Below are 22466 nucleotides of genomic sequence, written 5' to 3'. Positions count from 1 at the left end.
CACGTCGCTGGTGAGCAGTCACCGGCCACATCAGCCTGACCAGTGTTTGATTGTTTGTTGTGTCTTGTTGCTTTTCTTCTTTCCTCTCTCCTCTATCCACTCACCCCAATCAGTTGAGGCAGAAGGCCACCCACCAAGAGCCGGGGTCTGTAAGAGGTTTCTTCTGTTAAAGGGAGTTTTTTTCTCCCTGTTGTCACCAAGTGCTGCTCAGGGGGGATTTGTTGGGTTTTTCCCTTTGTGATAATAGTGAGGTCTAGACCTAACTTTTGTTGTGATTTGGTGCTATACAAATGAAATTGAAGTGAATTGAAGTTAGTCTTCATCCTGGAAGTCTGTTCTTATGTTAGAGAACACATAGCCTTCACCTGTGTGCTGCCTGTTGAAGAGTGGAGAATGAACTCACTGAGGGATGAAAACCCGCTGCAGCTGTGGCACCAACCAGTATCAGTGGGCGTTTTTTCATCCTTCAACATTAATTGGCCCAGTATGAATTGGTGACCCAGGTAATATTTATGCTTTTATTAGCAGTCTTTTCAAACAGTAAATGAAGAGGCTTTAGTGATGAGGACCAACTGGCTGGTTTGGCAGATATACAGTGCTTAATCCCCCCCACGCCTCCGTTAGAAAGCAGCTGCTTCCCTGATCCCAGTGGGTGAGATGGTCCCAGTAAGACCTGATGCTGGGCTGCTGGAGACACATTTTAAACTTCTAGAAAGCAGTGGAGCACAAAAGAATCTTCTTTGCTGCTCGACTTTCCGGTCTTGAGCCTCTGAGGCAGGGAATTCAAATCAACCCATGCTCTGATTTTCTCTGTAAAGCTCAGCTTAACTGGCACAGGTGCAACATATAAAGGACAGGATCTGGAACTCGGACCAGAGTCTGTCCATGTTGTCTGTGCAGCTCTTTTGTTTACACCATTTCAGCCCTTCGTTGGTACAGTGCGATTCCTGGTTCTGTATGTTTTCCTCTGTCATTGTTATCAGAGCCTCCACGCTGTGTTTCTTTTTCCTCCGTCTGTGGTTCGGTTTTTCACTTGCACACTTGCCCTGTAGAGGTTTTGCATGTTTTCATTCATATTTGTTGGGAATGTACCGTTGTTTCCCTCCGTGTTGTGGAGTCTGAAACGAGCCAAGCCCTTTTGTTCAGACATGAGAAACAACCCAGAGGTGATGAGTCCGCTGCTGCAGGACAAAGAGGACCGTGGACGTCTGAGGAGATGCCTCTCTGCTTCATTTCTACCCCCTACCCCCCATTTCCTCCTCTATTCCCTCATTCAGCACCTTCTCTCCTTTGTATCTCCATTTCTCCCACACCTTCCACGCTGCTCTGCTCCTTCCTCTACATCCTCTCCTCCCACTCTTTGTTCTCCGCCTGTTTCTTCATCCTCTCTGTTGCCTGCTGTCCTCTTGTCCAAACTGTTTTGTCATTGGCTCTCTCCCAGAAGCCAGTAGGTGGTCATCTTCCCTTTGCCCTTGATGTCAATCTCTCCTCTCAGCTCCAGCTGGAAGCAGTTGAACTCTAGGAGTACGTCACGGGTCGCTGCCGACACGTGGATCTTCAGCGCTGCAAAAGCACAGGTACAAAATAAATCTCTTCAATTCTGTACATTTGTCCTTTAATCTTAGATTTCTAAGATTACCATGTTTCTGATTTAGAAACAAAGAATTTGATCATTTTTATTGTTGCTATTTTAAGACAAGTCTGATGTTTCCAGAACAGTCATGTTTTAAAATTGGAGAGACAATGACAGATGAAACCTGTGCATGTGTTGAATCAATACCACACTCCATGCACTGTCAAAGTACCTGCACTTCAAGGGGAGTTGATTGCTTAATTTTTTGGTACTTTATCCTTCAGTTCCACTCTACTGCAGATGAAAATGTTGTCTCACTTATTTGCAGATCAAGATTTAAATATAAACATATGAAGAAAATCAGTTGACTATAAAATGTTATAAATGTGTCTGTAAATATCTCAGCAGGGGGATGAACTAGTTCAAATACGCTCCATCTCAATCAGCCACAGCATTAAAATGCTTGTTACATGCTCTACCAGGTGGAGTTTGTTGTGTCTGTGCAGTGTTTCTGTTTTCTCACCTTCGCCGCTGGACTCCATGCGAGACGACGTGTTGACGGTGTCACCAAACAGACAGTAACGAGGCATCTTCAGACCCACCACTCCTGCACACACCGGCCCTACACACAGAACAGAGAAGGAGGAGGGTTGCGCACACATCCTGCAGTAAATGAGGTGGCGCTCAGCCAGCGTCTTTGTCTTAAACCCTGTTTTTCCCAGTGATGGATCTTGTTGGACTGTGAATTGTAACTCAGTACTGGATTTATTAATATTATTAGTTGTTTTTCGTACAACATTTATTTAGACAGTCCCCCCCTTCTTGCTCTCTTTTTCCTAAATCTCATGTACACACAGTGGTCAGTTTATTAGGAACACCTGTATCGGATTAAGTCGGTCTAATCCAGTAGTAAATCTTCCCTCATCAATGTGCTAATGTTCAGTTTTGCTTGTTGACCTCTGTTGCATTACAAAGAGCTGTTTCTGTAAGCCCAGCCTCATTGATATAAATGGGGTGGACACAATAACAGAAACAGCTCTCGGTATAACACGGTGCAGGTGAACCGACACCTCTGTGCACCACAAATGGACCATCATCACCTTCATGGAGGAGGATTTACTGCAGCACTATTGGGTTAAACTGACTGACTGAGCTACATGTACCTAATAAACTGACCACTGACTGTATATGTAACCCTTGTAAATCCCAGCCCTGATGTAAACATCAAGATCCTTAATACGAATTAACAAATATGAAAAGAAGGAACAAGAACACAAGAAAGAAAAGCAAAAAATGGAATTTCTCATATTTACTCTGTAATATATCCCAGAACACCTGCCCTTAAACAATCTACAGAGACACAACTCAGAGCTAGAGCTGATTCACTGATTAGTCACTTTGAAGAAAATCAATCCTTTGGGTCTTTACTCAGTGGAAAACGTCTGATATTCTCCAGTTCCGGGTGAAGATCAGACCAGTGAATTAGATTGAGTTTAATGAAATTAGCTTATTTTAACTGGTCGATCCTGGAAACTTTCTTTGTACCAGGGTGTGGAGATATGTGACATGTTGTTGTATGTTTACCACTGTGTATTCCTATCCTCAGCTTCAGCTGGTCTTCTGGTTGGTGGCGGATCTTGAATGTCCTGACGGCGGCCAGCAGGGCGAGGGCCATGCGTGCGATCTCTCTGCCGTGCAGCTTCCCGTTCCTTACCGGCAGCCCAGACACCACCATGTAGGCATCGCCGATGGTCTCCACCTGAGGGCACCACAGAACCACAAACACCAGGTTAGAAAGCCAAAACCTCCCAGTCTTTTCACAGCAGAGACATCCACAGCATGCACAGATGTAAAGTTTAAATCTGATGACAGCGTATTTGACCTGAAGTGAACAGCAGTGAACAATGATACCTTTGGATTAATAAAAGTCAACCCACTCTCATCTAAGGTAAAAATGTTTGTGTCTTTGAAGTTAAAGAGCCTGAAAACTCTGAGCTGTTGCTGGACAAACGTGCACATGGATCTGACTCCTCCTTTTAACTCAAAGCCAGTGCAGAGCTTCTTCAGGGAATCTGCTGGAATATTCTATTAAGATGGAAAACCCCGGGCGGCACGATGGCACAGTGGTTAGTGTGATCGCCTTCTCCTTGTGCCTGCATGGGTTCTCTCCGGGTACTCCAGCTTCCTCCCACAGTCCAAGACATGCAACTTAGGTTGACTGGCAACTAAATTGCCCGAAGGAGTGAGTGTGTGTGGTTGTTTAAGTGTCAGCCCTGTGATAGACTGGCGACCTGTCCAGGGTGGACCCCGCCTCTCCCCCATTGTTAGTTGGGATTGGCTCCAGCACCCCTGCGACCCTATTCAGGCATAAACGGTATAGATAATGGATGGATGGAAAATCTCAAAATAGCAGTAACTGAAAATAGTTTGTCACCTTGTAAACATCAAAGTTGTCGATGATGGCATCAAAGCAGGTGTAGAGGTCATTCAGCAGCGTCACCACCTGCAGGGCCAGAAGGTTTGGCCGTAAGATTCACTGGAGTTACAGATTGTTTAATCTGACATTTTTGAAAGTTCACCTTTTCACTGAGATGAGAAGACTGCTAGCACTCTCACATGTGTTGAAAGGTCACCTCAAGTCATGCTTAATTTAAATTACTTTACCTTGTCTCATGGTTTGTCCAAGAAAAACTCCTCTTACTCAGTAAAAACTCAAAAGCTTTCTCCTCCTCTCACTGAGACAAATTCTGCATCTTCAAATATGTAGATTTTGTTCAATTTCCACTCACCTCCATCGGTGTACTCTCTGCAGATATCGCTGTGAAACCCACGATGTCGCTGAAGTAGATGGTGACCGAGTCGAAAGCTTCAGCCTGAACCGTCTCACCACGTTTCAACTGCTCCGCTACGGAACTGGGAGGAGGGCAAGAGAGGTACAGAAACACAGAGAGCAAGAGGCCAAAACACCAAAGATGTCAGGTTGACAAATGTGTACAAAGCGATGTAAAAGCAGTATGTGATCTAGTGTATGCAGTACTGACTGTGGTAGTATCTGGTAGAGCAGTGCCTCAGCTTTGCGTTTCTCTTCATGATAAGCCTGTGTTCGTTCCTCCACCAGCTCCTCCAGGTTGTTGGCGTACTGCTCCATACGGGACAGCAGGTTGTCCAGGATATTGGTCCGTGACTCCCTACGCACAGTTGGAGGAAAATGTCCTTAATGACTGTTATTACCCTCTTACACAGTAAAGCCAAACATCTGAGTTTTCCACCTGTACTTAAATGCAGCACGTTTGTGGATCTGAGAGCAAGAAAATCCTCTTAAAACCTCGCACGTGAGCCTACCGTGATCCAAAGTGCTCAAAGTGACTTTAAGGTTGTATCAGCAGAGGTGTTACTGTTTTTAATCTATCTAGTTTAATTTGGGATGCTCCATTCTTGCACATCCTGTGAATGTATATGAAATAAAGAATCAAACATGTAAAGACAGTGAGGATGAGCAAGAAGAGCTGCACGTTACTAAAGTTTCCTGGAGGTTTCTCCTCAGACAGTGAGGATGAGCAAGAAGAGCTGTACTTTGCTAAAGTTTCCTGGAGGTTTCTCCTTGACTCTAAGATAAGCCTCTTCTTCTTGTTGAGTCTTACTTGTTCTGTTTGCGCAGCAGCAGTCGGATGTGGTTGAACTCTGGTCTCTCCGTCGGCTCCTCGGCCCAGCAGCGCTGCATCAGCTGACCCAGCTCAGGACTGTGGCTCTGAGGGTCGATGGTTGGCCTCAGGCAGGGCCACTCGCCCAGAACCACCCGGTCCACGATCTCTGCAGGGTCAGGTCAGTATACACAGATATGAATGCTCAGAATTCAGTTTAGAAAGACCTTGTCTTTTGTCCTAGTCACCCTCTTTGCTGCATACACCATGATTTCAATGTGCAGTCCCATCTGAGCTCTCAGCTCCATCTTACAGTCTTCTTCAGCAAACTAAGAAACTGTCAGTAGGAATTAAGGAACAGAAAATAAATAATAAATGAGTGGTCATTAAGCTCTGTGGTGAAAGTCAGAGGAAAAGCAGCCAAACTGAACTGAGGAGGAGAAACTGGTGTTGGATAAAACTAAGTAAAAATGCTGAATTAATAAAAAAAAAATGACCCTGATTACTGACCAGCCTGAAATAGCAAACGTGGACAGAAATAATGAAATAGTCTGCTAGTTTAAAGGGCTGCAGAAGCACAGAAACAGACTTGCAGTAATTCCTCAGAGCCTTGAAGTCCACTTAAAGATAAAACTGTCTTTGCAGAGATCAGTGAAGGTCCGGAGAAGGTTAAGGACTTCTCACCTGTTTTGGCTTTAAGTTGACACTGGAAAAGTTCAGATTCCCTGACAGCTGCTGATGAAGGCCATGTGATTGTAAACTGCTGCATCAAAAATAAACCTCAAGTCTTGATATTAATGCTGAAATTATAGGAACAGACTTTTTCTAAAATTCCTAGGAACACTTGATCTCTGGCTCTGCTTTCACGCTTTCAGTCTTCTGCGGTTTGGAAACCGAAGCTTGGCCACGTCGATTGAAGGCTCTACCAACTCCAGCAGTACTGTGCACACCACTCTACAACTGATCACAAGACTGTTTTAAAGAAATGAGGCCTGGACAGATGCAGGCTGACGGCTCTGAAACTGTTCTACACTGCAGTGTTCAAGTGTTTCTGGACCGCAGCATCTGATCATTACAGCTGGCAACAGGTGAAAGAAACCCCACAATAAATATCTCATTTTTCTACCCTTTCAGTCACACATCATTCTCTTTTCGCTAAATGGCCTCTTCCTCATAAAATTGCTGGTTGCAGTCAAGTCCTGCTCCGTCTCTGATTCCTCTCATTTAGTTGTCATCACGACTCAGGCTAAATCACTCCAGATACACCCCTCCACCACCAGTCTCGCTTTGTTCACTGCTTCTGTGATCGACGGCTGAACACGGCAGGAGTTTCCAATCAGGCCAATAATTAAGTCAGAAAAGAGCCCAAACATTCATTTCACTAATAAAAAATAGACCTACCGTAAAACCGACACAGTCACTTTCCTATTCAGCTGCATTTCAGACCATGGGAAAGTTAACTGTTTGTTATTTAGATCATTTCTTGGTATTGTTTTATTACACTGTCCTAATGTGGAGAGGTGCTGTGGACGCCTCCTGTGACCCAGACTCACTGAGCAGCACCAGAGCAGAGATATGAGCTTCTGATGTCTCTAACCAATCAGAGATTTTCTGTTATTTCAGCTTGATTGGTGAGTTTTGTTGCATTCTCATTTACTGTAATTTCACAACAAATATGTGAAAAGCTGGGCAGGTCATAGTGAAGCAGAGTGGAGCAGGGAAAGGGCGAGCTGGGCGGAGCAGAGCAGGTTGATTTGGGATTTCATGCTGGTGCTACCTTAAGTTACATACTGTGGCTTTAAGTTAGCCAAACTGCTGTCGAGATAAACAACGTGAGATCAACTGAACCTGGTCTCCAGACATACTCAAATCCTTTTCCTCTTTTTTACAAAGTGAAGGGCCAAATAAAAATGTGAAAGAACAGAAACTCTACTGATTATCCTTGGGTCTAAGCTCCAGACTGGGTGTGTGAAAACTGTTTCTCTGGAAGCAAAAATCTGTCTTTGTCTCTGAAACACAGTAAAACTACAGACAGACAACAAGAAAACATAACGCCTCCAACCACAGCTGTCGCCGGAGCAGAGATGAAAGCTAAAATAGCATGGCTTCTTCACTGGGTGGCTTCTAAAATCAAGCCTAGACACAGTTAATCAGGAATAAACCTACAAAATCTCATTTTGAGTCATTTTCATATTCATTTTTTAAATCTGGACCCTCTAAAGCCTTTAAGTCTACTGCTGTGGTCACCCCCCATGTATGCACATGTACTCCGTGCTCAGTGTGTCCTACCTTTGGGGCTGAGTGGATCTCCCTCCAGGTAGAAGGCTCCTCGTCGGAGCGCCACCTCCTGGAGGATGATTCCAAAGCTGTAGACATCTCCCTTCTGAGTTCCCTGAGGAGGAGGAGACTCCATCCTGAGCAGCTCCGGGGCCATCCACAGCCTCTCTGCAGGAACGCCGGATGCATTAGTACAATTTTTGGCTTGTAACAGGACAAGACATTTTCTAGGACTGTTGGTTCTTTTACAGCTTCTGTGGAACATATTCTTAGATGGAATTGTTTTGGGGTGTGTCTGTTTTACTCTAGCTTATGGAATATATTTTCTTGCCCTTACATAGTGTTGCATGATGAACAGGGCTGAGTATTGAACCTTGCTACCTTTACCTACCAAATTAAACTTTAATGTAATAAAAGTTTGCATTGAACATCAGGTCAGATTAGTGATCGTGGTGACAGTTTTAGTACACTTGAGACTACGTTACTTTTGAGAAGTTTGGGGGAAATTATACCCAGTCCTAAATGATGATGACATTTATTAAACAGAACCCTGACCTGAAACATGCAGCATCTGAATATATAAATCACAGAGAGTAACTGTAGTACAATGGGTCAGTGTCTGAACCAGTGACTCACGTGCATAGTAGGCATGAGCATCCGTCCCCGAGTTGCTCTCCGATCGAAAGCTGGACAAACCGTAGTCTGTGATCTTCAGGACGAAGCGGTTGTCGACCACACAGTTGGACGACTTTAGTTTACCATGAGAGAAGATGACACTGTTGTGCAGAAACGACACGCCCTGAAGGGAGAGGAGGACATACAGTAGATGTGATAACACGAGACGAGTACAGCACCATCTTATGGAAGGACCTGTCACACCTGGAGGAACATTAATATTGGTGTAGAAGAGTAAGGACAGATGTGGATGTCAGAATATAAATGAAGAAATGTACCTTGACGATGTCATTAATGAGGGAATATTTGAACATCCAGTCCAGAGTGATGCTGTCGTTCTCCAATATGTCCTGAAGACACACAGTGCACACTGTAAACCAACAAGTTCAACCGATGCTGCGTTGGACAGGTCGACAGACCGGCAGGTAGGTTTACCTGCAGACTTCCTCGGGGGCAGTACTCAGTGATGATACAGATGTTGGGAGGGTCGATGCACGCTCCGATGAACCGGAGCAGATGTTCATTCTGAACGTCACGCATCTACACAAGCAAACAAAGATTTGTTTTGGCCCACGTCTCCCTCAAGGCGACAGTGTCACAGCTACAAAATAAATGTGTTGAACAGTATACCCTTAGAACCTTTACATATAGGGACCAAAAATGTGAAGTTTGTCCTCAGGGTGGTGCTAAAGACATGTGGATGAGCCCTTTAAGCTGGCAGTAAGCCACACCTGGCCTTATGGGTGGGCCCCAGGGGCCCAGGCCTGCCCTTCACAAATGTGGCCCTCTCAGCAGAGGTTTGCATAATATTGTGATCAGTTATTTATTTGGTTGTGTTGTATTATTAATCCTGCTGTTGTCACAGATTTTATCCTGATTTTCCAGGCTCCATTTACGGTCAAAGTGTGCCTCTGCTGGCAGTTTTATAAACTGGTTTTGTGACATTGGAGAGTTTTGAGTTTAAGCTTTTCAGTAAATGTCAGCACAATCATTCACTTCAGCCGGTGTCTGGCTAGCTTGGTAAGAATTAACAATAGTCAGTCTCTGTGGAAATCAATAAGATTGTAAATTAAAATGACTCCTAGTACGCTAAAAATAAACACATATAGCCATGTATTTAAGTACATAAACTGCTCTGCTAGCTGTTTCGTTAAACAGTAGAAAAAACTGATTTAGGCTGTCAGGCCCATGAAAATCTAATGCCCAGCCAATTACTTTCCTTCGGCGCCTGGACTGGCTTGAGCATGTTATTGGAAGTTAACACTACACATCTGCATGATGCAGTTTAGCACACAAGCGATGCAGGCAGAAAATCACTTTAACTGGTTTTGGTTCACCACGACTATGGCGGGAAGCCTTGCAAAGAAACTCAGAGGCTGACAAACCATCTACAATGTTTTTACTGCTGTTTTCTCAGTATCAACAATATTGTAACATCCTCCAGCATCATTATTGGCAGTTGTTTAGGTAGCTAAGCCATTAATTCACAAGTAAGTTATCTCTTTTGGCCCTAATCTGCACCCTAGTGGATATGCCTTTTCATCTTCTAGATAAACACAAGCAAGTCACAGAAGTATTATGAGATAAGATGCCGCCACTTGGCCATTCAGGCACTTTTCCTCAGTGGCCACTCGCTGTACTGCAACTGAAAATAATCCCCTGTGGTCCAAAATACCTCCAACTGCAAACCAGGTCAATTATCAAGGAGGTTTTATATTTGCAAAACTTTGTCAGAAACTAGAAAATATTTTCTCTTTGTGACGTCATCCCAGCGTAAAGTCTCAGTGCTGAGCGGGAGCACGTGGCCAGGGGCAGCAGGGGAAACACTAATGAGCATGTGCAGTGGGCAAACAACCCTGAAGCAAACCCAGAAGAAAGGATTTCTGGGGGGAATGCACCAGGTGGGCAACTTTCAGAGGAAACCTTGTTTTGCAGTATCCAGGTCTCATAATGCATCCATAAAGCCAGTGTGTAAACAGTGACATTGGTGTCGCAGCCTTTGTCTCAGTACTGATGCAAAGCAAGTATATCAGCAGCTGTGGATTTCCAATGTTTAGTCTTTCTCTGCTGTGTATTCAAGCATTTTCTCCACACTTGCTTTTGGTTTCTACCATGACCTGTTTATGATCCAGTATCACCACTTGTGTTTTGGTGAATAATTTAATCATTTTGTTATTTCACCTTGTGACTTGTGACACATCAGACACTCACATGTTTCAGTTCAAACAGGACTTTCCTGTTCAGCTCGACGCGTTTCCTGTTGCTGTATTTGACAGCCACGATGTTTCCCTGGGAGAACACAGAGAGAAGGATCACAAGCTTCAACACAAGTCAGCTTGTAAACTAAAATAATCCAAAACGTAGTCCTGATGCTAATCAAATGTCAGACGCTGCCATCAGTCGGCATCCAGACGTATTCAGTTTACAATCAGACGTGAAACAAAAACCAGCAGATCGTCAAGTTTGTGACCCAATGAACGTTTTGCTTTTTGCTTGAAAAGTGACTCAAGCAAATAAGTGATTTACAAAACAGTTGCTGATCATTTCTGTCGATCAGCTAATCAGTGAACTGCCTCAGCTCTAAATGCAGCTGGCAAACAGGAACCAGAGCTCAGGCCTGTTACAGAAAGTCACAGTTAAAGAAATGGCCCTTGAAGAAGTCTGCTACAAATCCATTATGTTTATTGCAGCTTCCACATTACTTCTGCACTATAGCATGTCCCTATAATTACCTTTTTGCATTTTGTATTTCCTTTTCTCTTTTTTCACCCAAGGAGCCGTTTTGAGATCCTTCCTGCAGCTAATTGGCAGTTTCCCTAACTGAAACTCACTGCATCCTTAGGTGAAACGATAAGTGCAGAAACAAATGTTTTATGTAGAGAAATATCAAAAATGCAAAGTGGATCATTTCCTGCGCTGCAGGAAGAGCTTTTAGAATGACTAATGGAAATTTAAAAGGCTCTGAGGAACTGGGTGAAGCAGCGTCAGTCACTGAGGAGAGCACAGGCAGCGACTTGGATGAAAACGTCTGTAATTACAGCTCTGGTCCCTCAGAGTCATTCTGACTTCACAAAGACAAAGAACACACTGACCTTGTAGTATCCAGTCTTTGCAAAAACCTGCAGGTTTCCATCTCCAGTCATGAGGGAGCCGTAGTTGGAGCCTCTCTGGAGACAGACACAGGATCAGAGCATGCTTTCTAAGTTACAAAGTCACACAACGGAAATTAGCAACAGGACAAGTAGTTCCAGTGACAGGTGTGAGCGCCCACCAGTGACAGTGTGATCCTGCTGCCGCTGCGCAGCCCCTTGTCCAGGTTGCTGATCTGGATGTCCTCCCAGGAAATCCTCCAATGCTGAGCCACCAGCTCCTTTTCCAGTTTCATCCTCCTGCAGCAGAGAGACAGAGACGCAGGGAAACCAGCCATTCAGGGCTCAACACTTCAGCACCAGAGACAAAGGTTCACGTCCTGCAGGTGGTAAATATTTTCCTAATGTTATAAAAAGACAGCGGCAGCTCTCACCTGTAGATGAAGACAGCGACAGTAAGAGTCATGATGAAGATGAAGAAGACCACGATGGAGACCATTTGGTGGATAGTGATCGTCTCTGACAGAGGAAAAAGAAACTAGTCATCTCTGAGACAACATTGACATACATCCACCATGAAGGAATGCTTACTTAGGTCAGTGTGCACAAAACACCACTGAAGGGAAAAGAAGCTAAATGACACTGGACAGATCTAAACACAACGGGTCTTGTGCAAGAGCTTCTTCCTACTCTTAAATTTCCACAGCACCAGACTTGTTTCATACTGACATGTAGATGCTGCTGGGACCAAGGAAACACTGAAATGTAAAGCAGCTCTCGGTGAACTGGCGGCACGATGGTGATGAGATGCTCCTCAGAACAGCATTTCAGCATGATGTTTCATATACAGTATACTTTATATTTTGTATCAAATCAATGTCAGTATCATATTTAAACTCTTCAGATGAAACCAGTATAATTCTTCAGTCAAACCAGTGTTTTTCCCCGTCTGTCTGCTCAGGACTCGACCACAGGTCAGAGCCACTCCTGAACTTTCAATCCTACAGTACATTAGAGAAAATTCTATGTATGAGATAATGAGCAAATGCCACCAGTTCTCCTAAATCTCTCATTTGTGCCACTGAGGAGTGAATTTGCCTGTGCAACTGCTTCTTGCACAAGGCCCAATGCACACAGTGTTTAGGCCACTGACTTGCCAGGCAGATGGGGTTGTCGTTCTTGAAGCCACAGACAGGAACATCAGGGGGAGAAACTCCACCCAGCCAGTGCAGGGTTGTTCCCGATACAGCCGTCAGCTGCTCCTCTGAGCTGTTGTAAACCAGAACTATCTGTAATGACAAAACAAAGACTCAGCCCCGATTGGTTTGGGGCCTAAATACTGTACATTTCTGAGCTGCTGCTGGTTCTGCTGGGAACCACCCAGACCTTTCAGCTCTGCTTACTTGCCCCAGGGCCCAAACTAAACATGACTTTCTGCTTCACACAGCTGGAAACTTGAGGTTTACTCCAACTCACTCCTGTTTGTTTGCTGCTGCCATTTACAATTCTAAACTATGGGCCAATTATTAAAATCGCTCTCTGTAACCACGCTGTATTTTTTAAATCCATGTCAGAATGTCAGAAGTCAATGAAAATGCCGATGCTGAAAATTCCCTAATGCTGGAGGTGACGTCTTCATGTTGCCTGTTTTCCTTCAACAACACTTCAAAGACTAAATGTGCCCTGTTTCCTACAGAATAAGACGAGGAAAATGGCAAATTCATGAAATTCTGAAGAAAATGTCAGTTTTATTCTGAAAATGACACGAATACAAACAAACTCATCAGCAAGTTTGAGAATCATCATATTTTGGAATTTACAGACGACACAGTTATCGTTAGCTTGAAGGACAGCGAGAAGAGGCCTAATGGTCTGGTGGCGGAGAAGCTTTTAACCTGGTGCAAATCTGTTTTAGAGTTGAATGTAACTAAAACCAATGATCTGTGTGATGACTCGTCTCAGATGTGGCCCTGCCAGCAACAGAACAGTGTCGAAATGGTCGAGTCTTTTAAATATGTAGGCACCATAATCGACACAAACCTGAGACGTGGGACAAGTTTCAGGTCGACAGAGCTTTGACGACACTGTTTCATGGATCTTTTACTGAACGTGTCCTGATGCTTTCATTCATCTGCTGGTTCAGCTCTCGTAATGTTAAACTAAAAAGTTCATTAGGCGGGGTTTTCAGAGTTTGTAGTAAAAATCACTAGGTCTCAGTTAAGCAGCCTGTCTGACATTTATACTAGCAGCTAGTAAAATAAGCACAGCGCATCCTGTCAGACAGCTCTAAACACTCTGTTGTTACTGGGTAAAGTCAAAGAGGAAAAGCTGAGCCACTTAAGTCTATTTTTAATCCTTTGTCAGGTGTTGTGTGTTGTTGCCGTCTCTGATGTTGCTCTACTGCTGTCTTTTGGGGACAGTAAAGCTGGCTGGCTGACTCAAAGCAGTTTTAAAAAAGTAGGACACGACACAGAGTATAACGAACCAGCATTATACAAACAATAATTAATACCATTTTACACAAGCATTGTAATAAAATTGGTGTCACAGGCCAGAACAAGCTGATAAACCCTGTTTAAGATGTGGGATGAAGCTATCAGAAACTGGCAGACATGGAACTACATCAGCAGCACCATGATATCGTCAGCTGTCACCTGCACCACATCAGGTGGGTGGTGTTTTTAATCACTTCAAGGACTGCAGGTCCACCCTCCGCCCTGACACACAGGATGGCAGAAACTATTAGATGGTGTGTGGAAAGTGATGAAAAGCAGGAGATGTGTGAGGGTGGAAAAAGTAGAAGATTACCTCAAAACTATGAAGGCTGAAGTACATCTCACCTCTGTCACGCCTTTTTACTCCTCAGTTGTTACCTGATGTTTTCAGAGGTGTCACTAGATTAACATGTTGAGTCAGTTTTTTCCTTGTTATAGTTTTAATAGCAACACCAGCTGAGATTACTAGGGGGCCCCATGATGCTCTGAGCTCCTCTCCTCACCACTCCCGACCCCTCCCCTCCCCTCTCCTCTCAATCTATCAAACTATATATACTACACGTCACTAACTGCATGTCTCCTCTCGCCTGTAGCGTGTCTTGTCTCGCTCCCTGTACCTTTCTGATGGTAGCCTTGGTTCAGGAGCTCAATGTTCTGATGAGCAGTCACTGGCTACATCAACCTGCCCAGTGTTTGATTGTTTGTTGTTGTGTTTACTGTGCCTTGTTGCTTTTCTTTTCTCTCTCTCTCCAACCGGTCGAGGCAGAAGGCTGCCCACCAAGAGATGGAGTCTGTGTCAAGTTTCTTCAGTTAAAGGGAGTTTTTCCTCCCCACTGTCACCAAGTGCTGCTCAGGGCAAGTTCGTGGGTTTTTTCAATATAATAATAATAATCATAATAATAGTAAGGTCTAGACCTTATTTTGTAAAATGAGCTGAGAGGTGGCCAGTGGAAATTATGCCCTTGATTGTAGGATGATTAGGACCACGTGTGCTTTTCCTGCTGTGTCAGGTCAAAATATCTGCTGTGACAAAGGTCTGTGAAAAAGAATTAGCTGGGAGCAACAACCATTGTGCAGGGATCTGTGTGTGCACCGATAAACAGCAGGTGCGCATGTAATATCAAATATAGAAATCATTCTGGTCTGAATGGTGTTTAAGTGTAGGAGCCACATCCTCAGATTGATTTCATTAGTCCTGAGTGTTTGCTGCTACAGATCTGCTCCACTCTCCTCCTGCCTGTTTACGGACTAAAACCAGCCTCAAGTCTGCTTCTTTAACCCTGAAGTCACCGGTGCTACCATGTTGTGTGTGTGTGTGTGTGTGTTGACCTGGAAGGCGCTGATGTTGGTGTCGATCATGTCCCACAGAGCGAAGTTCGTCTCTCTGTCTCCATTCTCGTCCAGGTGGACCAGTCCCGTTACACCTGAGGAACACAGATGAAGCAAAAGTCACTGACAGTTTGCTTATTCAGGTGAATTATAACAGACTTGTCAGGGTTATATTACTGGAGAATTATGACAGATTCATTAACACACATACACAACTAATTTGACTACTTTTACATTATTTGCATAACAATGCACTGCTTTTTTACAAGGTCAATATCTGTGTTATATAAATTATGACACTTTAAATTTCAAAGTGCAGCTGCAAGATAAAGTAAAAAGTGAAATGTTCACCTCAGAAACAGAGGCGAGAAGGCATGAAGTAACACAGTGAAGTACAGTAAAGCGAAGTACAAGAATTTCAAACAGGACAGTATTTACGCAAATGTACTCAGTTACTGTCCATCACAACAGTGTCCTCCGGGCAGAGCGGGTCTAGCAAAGATTAAGACTAAATCTAATTAAGTTCGGTGTCTCCCAGCGCAGTCGTATGCAGCTCCTACAGACAGAGGAGAGAGAGGACGGACGGAGGTGTTGACAGGGGGGACAGCATCTCTTTACTCTGTGGGCGGCAGCACTGGAAACAGCCACCAGAGGTTAATTACAGTCAATTAGCAGGGCTAAGCGGTTATTAAGATCCAGGCACGTCATCCCCATGGCAACCACACACGAACCAGGTGATGCTGTTACCACTAATGTGAGAGTTTGTTGTGATCCTGGTAACGGGTGCATGCTTTGTGCATGTGTGTGTGTGCGGCCTGGTATTACTCATGATGTGGGGATGTAAATCTGTTTACACAGTCACACTGTGGGGACTCTATGTCCTTATGGGGACAAAAACCAAGTCCCCAAAATGTAAATCATTATATTTAGAGTCATGACTTGGTTTAAGGCAGGGCTACCACCAATCGACCTGTGACTCAACTGAGAATCTTCTAGTTGAGCCTTTGTTTTTATTTTATTATATTTTTTGTGCTTGACAATAAAAGGCAGCCCCAGCCAGTAGTTCTCTTCTCCTTATCTTGGTGTGCCAAACAGCGATTTGCTCAACACTTCCCCCTGTGGTCGGGGGTGGAATGCCCACTTCAACTGTGACGCTGATACATGGATGTACATTGATGTTGGATCTATTTAGCAAGTTGCGGAACAAGGAGAAAAGAACAACAAAACCCACTAGGACAAGCCACATAAAGGTGAGGTTTGTACTATTAGAAGTGTTTTCAAACATTGTGATCTACTTTTACAAGAGAAGAAACTGTCGCCACAACGTGGCTGGTTTTGCCTGATCCTATGAGAGTCCGGTTTGTTTACCCATCTCTGTTACAGTGCAGTGCACAGCCATTTGCCAACTATTTCTGCGACATGCTTTCATCTGAACGGGACTAGTAAGCTAACAAAATGTGGAGGGAAAACATGAGGAATTATAAATAAGAGGAAGCTACCTGTCTCGTTATTCCTACAAATCTATGTGGCAGCCGGAGATTAGATATCATCAGTTTAAATAGGTTTAATTTAAATACTGCATCATATGCAACTGTCTTTTATTGATTTTTAAATTCTCAGAAATATGTTCCTGTCACTCTTTTGCTTTTAAATACTGATGTTAATGTGGTTGAAACCATCACTGACATTCATGCCCATTCATTTTCTGACAGTCTAGGCTACACCTATATTAAAAAAAATAAAGAAATGAATAGTTGCACTGAAGAGTTGACTGATAAAATCCTTAGAAGCTCCCTAAATGATTTGTAAGAGACTGGTTACCACTGAAGTTTTAAGCTTATCCTAATGTATCGCTCTGGCTGTAACGTTTTCAAACCAGAACATCTACAGTAATTATGCCTTTGTGTCAGCTGTATGTGTAGTCATGCCGTCTTCTAAGAGCCACTTTGTGGTCTGTCCGCAGGCTTGAATGTTTTTATACTGAAGAGGACGCTGACAGATCATAGTGAGGAGTGGCCTGAGATCACAGGTAGGAAGCTTCATGTGCTCAAACCCAAAAGCTTCACCTCGAAGCTGCAGTTTGCACTTGACAGCTACAAGCTGCCAACACTGAGAACAAGCAGCAGATACTCATCAACACTCCCCATTGTCTACAGATGATCACCTCTCAGACATGTGCTCCCGGACTTCCTCAGATAAATGAACAGAGCCGAGCCTCCTGTCAGGAGCAACCTGCAGTGAATGGGAGCTGTACTTCCTCTGAAGTAAAGTAGGGCCCCTTCACACACATGGAGCTCAGCTAGGGAAACAACTGCAGGAGCCACATGATTTAAGAAGTCGTAATGAAAATTGGTATCAGGCTGAGATGAAGGAACAAAACACAGAGGCATGATAATGAGCTTTAGCTGCACTTCATCAGGACCAGAATAGCAATAATTAGAAACTGCTGGTGGAGTGGTGGTGTTGTATAGGACAGTCTGAATGCTGAAAAGGTGTATAAAGAAGAAAACTTTGTGCAGGAGAGAACTGCACATAAATAACAGGCAACAGTCAGTTCTCATTCAGAGGGTAGTCTCTTCATGTTGGAATGAATTCAAACACACTGAGTCAACAGGCTGCCCATGTAATATGGTGTGTCAACACCATGGGTGAGGTATGGGCAACCACTTCCTGTCTATCAGTCCTGGAAGAGGATGACTCATCTGTTGCTTATCCTTGTTTCTTCCTCTTTTTCCTGTTCAAGAGTTTTTTTAAGTTGAAAGGTTGTTGAGGGAGTTTTTCCTGATTCACTTCCAAGGTCTAGGGACAGAGTTGTCTGCTTTACAGTTTGTAAAGCCCTTATAAATAAAAATGAACTTGATTCCCACCACTACAACCCACATGTGGCTCTTGTAAATCCCACCTCTGCCTTTTCAGAGACAGAGGTTTCCCCACAAAACCGTAAATTGTAAACAGCATGATGTCAGTGAATCCAGCAGAAGGCATAATCATACTGTGTGACCAGGTCCTTCATATTATTTACTCAGTCCTCACTTCCATGCAGTGATGAGTGAGACACATACAGCTGCAAAACTCTTCCCTCTAGCCCTGAGAGTCCACAACCATGGCAGGAGTTCTGTGAGGCTGTGCTGAGGCACAGCATGCTAACTGCTCACAATGGTAATGCTAATGTGGCGATGCTAAGTAAGTATAATCATTCCTTTATTAGTCCCGCATGGGGAAATGTTGTCATTGATGGCGACGCTGTCCGAGTTGCTGCCTGGCCACCAGGGGCGAGTTGCGGTTCCGCATCTTGGTTCATGTGGCGTGAGGAGAACAGGAAGCAAACCGTCACTTTGGGTCATGTGTTTTGGACGTGCCCAAAACTCTACACACTGTGGTCGAAGATGTTCAACACATTCTCTTATGTCGGTAAAAACGGGCTGACCCAGATCCTATCGTTGCAACATCTGGGGTTGCCCCTAGCAACAGCGGGTTATCCAGACATCAATCACATTTACTGGCATTCTCAGCATCACTACTGTAGTCTGCCGACTTATTCTCTGTAACTAGAAACCCCCCCACACCTGGTCTTTTGTCTTTTGCTCTCGTTGTTTTGTTCTCATTTCTTTCTTCAACTGAAAATACAATAAAAACAACTTGAAATAAATAAGAAAATTCATGATGCAGCTTAAAATGGGGAAAGCTACATCAACAGTGACTGAAATTTGACATTAGGTGATGAGAAGCACCTTTTTCTTCTTCTGCTGCCTTTTCCGTCACCATGGCACTTTTAATGACTGATGGCCATTAATCCTGGTGATGTGTACTGAAAGGACTATTCCACATTAACAAGCTTATCTCACGTGAGTGTGGCCACACCAGGATTCATTCTGAACATGTCCAGTACCGAGAATAGCATCTTTTGTGTCTGCCTAATGGCTGCTGTGACCTCAGGACTGTCCATCCACCAGAGTGAGACGTGGCTATGCATTCGTTAATGGAGGAAGCAGCAGAGAGGAAGCTGTAATCTGATATCCCTCTGTGTCCTACTCAGCCTTTTTACAGTCAGCCTGCGTCCTGTTTTTCATGGATAGTATCTCTGATGAAATCTGATTACTATCCATCCAAGCCCCCTTTCATTCACACCTTTTCCTTCTCCTTCTCCCTCACTCTCACACACACTCACACTCCTTATACAGTACATCTTTTTTATCAGAAAGTTAGAATTAAAGTTGACTGAAAGGTCATGATTTCCCTTAATAAAAACAGGTTTGAACTCAAATATGAATGAAATAAGCATTTAAAATGTCGCTCTTCCATCACAGTGTGTTCTTACACAACATTCATTTTGCATTATAGCAGGAAGTAGCGATGCATCGCCCATCTTTATATACAGTCTATGGTTTCCCACTGAGTACTCTGTATTGTGGACGCCAGTTTGTTGTTAGCTTGTCTTCTATTAGAGCTTCTCATTATTGCAGAAAAGTATGTCTCCACCATTACTGTGTATGCGGGGTGCTGTTAAAGTCCTGCACTGATGTTGGTGACAAAAGTACAGATTAGTTCAACTGAGCTGCTCTGACCTCAGTAGCCAATGACAAAAGGCTCTGCCTGCAACTAAAGATCGAAGCAAAATGAATGAGGAAAGGTTCTAAATGTAACTGTGCGATACCAAATCACCACCACATTAAGACTGTGTTTGCTGTGTGAAATATCCACTTGCAGTTTCAACCAACAGTTTGAATCCATAGTGCACAGTGATTCACCTGCTTTTAACAATGTGCACATTGTCTGAAGGTCTGCCTAGCAGCCCGTTTACACTAGCTCAGGAGCAATTATAAAGCTGCACAACCATGTAATGCAACAACCTGTATCATTCTTAGGAATGTGTTAGCAGTCTCTACCTGCTAATGGTGCATATTGTATGCTGGCAGATAAGAAATACGGATGCAGCAGGTTCAGGCTAATTCTTCTGTTCACCACAAAGTGAGTCCATGTAATTCACTTTGCAAACAGAAACAGTCTGTCAGCCCATTGGACAGATGCTGGTTTTTCTAACGTTATCTGGAGAACCTGTTAGCAGAACAGGTAGAGGTCTGTTTTTAGGAGTCTGAACGATGAATCCTGTTGCCTAGCGACCATGATCACCAGTTTCATGCTGCCCATGGCTTATAAATTAAAGATTAGAAAAAGGCCAACAAATCACATTAAAACGTTTGTGCTCTTCCATCACACAGTGTCAGGGCAAGAGCAGGTAAACAGGCAACATGAATACACATGAAAACCACCAGAGCTGCAGTGTGTGTGAGTATGTGCACTTATGAGATGAAGGGACTAAACAACAGCAGCCAGCAGGAGACATAAAGTGCAATAAACCCTTGACAGGCCTCTATGGTCATCTCCCCTCCATGTGTCCATTTCTCCAGAAATGCTTCTTTAATTTCAGGCAAACAAAAACTAGTTTATGAAGTGGGAGCACCTCTCAGGGAGCGAATGGAAGGGGTTTCAAATGTGTTTTCAGTGTGACTGAAACCTGGCAGCAACCCTGGAAACAGCCAGTGAATTTTATCTCAGGGAGGATTTTAAAGAGGAGAGATAGGACACCCACTCCTGCATGTGGTGACGAAGACTCACAAACACACTCGCTGCACTTTGCATGGCAGGTTTGTTTAGTGGAACACAAAATGTCTGATAACATCTGGAGTCCTGCACCATTTTCGATCTGATCTCTGCTCCAAAGGCCTTTTCACATCAGAGTTTGTAAAAAGTTGTTTTAAAGTTTTACATTAGAGCATGTTTCCATCCATGTTAGCAGCCCTGTGCACCTGTACCCAGACACACCACTGCTTTGAGCTAAGCATCAGAACACTATGCTAATGCTTTGACATCGACAGCATGCTAACATGGTGTTCAGCTGGTAAAGTATTCATCATCTTACTCTACCATACTAAAATGTTATAAATATCAGTAAACATGAAGCTCAGCTGAGGCATCACTAAAGCACTGTCAGGTACAGGAGAAATTCTAACCTGATAACGGCACTGAACGATAAGTCAGAGTATCAGTCAAGTTACTATAGTTCATCCTGATGATGTGTATCACATATTATAACACAGAAGCTGCAAACTAAAACAAAATCAATCTCACACCTTTCAGAGAAACAAGCCTCCTGCAAAGAGCTCACAGTTTGCCTGCTTGTTTTGGTCCAGGTCCCGTCTCTGTATGTGCTGATCAAGCTGCGCCGAACAGCTACAGATTTATACTGACAGAACGTTCATCCGCAACAATTATTTAATTGTGTTAATTGTTTATCGTGCGAAAACTTTCAGGTCCCAGCTTCTTCAATGAGTGGAGCTGCTCCTTTTCTCTGTCTGTAAAGATCTGTGTGTTTGTGACTGCTGCTTGGACAAAATAAGATGTTTCAAGAAAGAAATTGTCAACTGACAGTTTGTAGATTTCATTAAACTTTTAGTTGAAAACATAATGAAGATATGAGTGGATGAAGGAACTGATCATTACTTGGAGTCACACTGGCATTTCAGCTTTAGAGACATTTTAAAAATCAGTGTAAAACTGTCTTGTCTGCCAGACAGAAAAATGTCTCTCTATAATTATCAGCCCAGGCCAGAGCCCTTATTAGACTTCCTCTGGCACAGGTATTAAACAGGTGTGGTGGACATCCAGTGATGGACATCCACAGTGGAGAAAGGAGAAACTGGCAGACAGGCAGAGATAGGAGACAGACACAGGAACAGAGGGCGGCAGGGTGGAGGAGAAACAAGGACGAGAGCTCTGGCTGAGAGGCAGGAGGAGGCAGGAGGCTCTGGTTTCACACGATTAGATTTCCAGGCTATTTTTGGGGGGGGGTCTCCTCTGGCCGCACTGCAGGGACTAATGACAATGAGAGATGGGTCTCTTTCAATAACCAGAAGAGAGGGAGGAGAGGAGACTAAAAGCTGATGGGATATGAGAAAGTTGGTGTGACTGAATGACAGAAATGAGACAGAGATGAAGGAGAGAAAGTGCAGGCTGGCAGAGAGCTGATCTGGGACCACATAGGATTCAGGCTTTATCTTCAACTGTTCACACTAAACATAGGGAACAAGAAACATCAGGAAAATGTAAACTTCAACAAGTTCTCACACACACACACACACACACACGGTTTAGCCAGTACTTTGATGCCATAGACACAGTCACATAAACAGCTTCAGCTTATTATCTGGCCTGGGGTACCACCAACAGAAACGAGCACAGATTAACCTCCACTGCTTTGTTGTTTACAGCCGGTATCACACACACACACACACACACACACACATCACCTTCCAACTCTGTCTACTCATGGATGGATTACTGAACAGGGCCTACAGTGCACAGGCCCAGGGGCTCCAGGGGTCAGGGG

General features: G+C 43.9%; 1 protein-coding gene across 3 annotated transcripts in view; it reads right to left on the bottom strand.

The window, feature by feature from the left end:
* Positions 1 to 233: 233 nt before the first annotated feature.
* LOC109970109 (atrial natriuretic peptide receptor 1-like) overlaps positions 234 to 22466 on the bottom strand; it is a 61529-nt gene continuing 39296 nt past the window's right edge. For all 3 annotated transcript variants that reach the window (XM_020617454.1, XM_020617455.1, XM_020617456.1), the window contains 17 exons: positions 15080 to 15174; positions 12409 to 12544; positions 11690 to 11774; positions 11438 to 11555; positions 11259 to 11333; positions 10378 to 10455; positions 8602 to 8706; positions 8445 to 8516; positions 8128 to 8290; positions 7504 to 7659; positions 5215 to 5383; positions 4615 to 4761; positions 4363 to 4486; positions 4008 to 4076; positions 3158 to 3332; positions 2097 to 2195; positions 234 to 1563 (listed from right to left, as the gene is read on the bottom strand). In XM_020617454.1, coding sequence (XP_020473110.1) covers positions 1424 to 1563; positions 2097 to 2195; positions 3158 to 3332; positions 4008 to 4076; positions 4363 to 4486; positions 4615 to 4761; positions 5215 to 5383; positions 7504 to 7659; positions 8128 to 8290; positions 8445 to 8516; positions 8602 to 8706; positions 10378 to 10455; positions 11259 to 11333; positions 11438 to 11555; positions 11690 to 11774; positions 12409 to 12544; positions 15080 to 15174 — 2006 coding nt within the window. In that variant the 3' untranslated portion in view covers positions 234 to 1423. The remainder of the gene's footprint in view (positions 1564 to 2096; positions 2196 to 3157; positions 3333 to 4007; positions 4077 to 4362; positions 4487 to 4614; positions 4762 to 5214; positions 5384 to 7503; positions 7660 to 8127; positions 8291 to 8444; positions 8517 to 8601; positions 8707 to 10377; positions 10456 to 11258; positions 11334 to 11437; positions 11556 to 11689; positions 11775 to 12408; positions 12545 to 15079; positions 15175 to 22466) is intronic.

The sequence above is a fragment of the Monopterus albus genome, unplaced genomic scaffold (assembly GCF_001952655.1).
Source record: "Monopterus albus unplaced genomic scaffold, M_albus_1.0 scaffold189.1, whole genome shotgun sequence".
Lineage (NCBI taxonomy): Eukaryota > Metazoa > Chordata > Actinopteri > Synbranchiformes > Synbranchidae > Monopterus > Monopterus albus.
The sequence above is the reverse complement of the archived record's forward strand: the minus strand, read 5'-3'. Positions and strand labels throughout refer to the sequence as shown.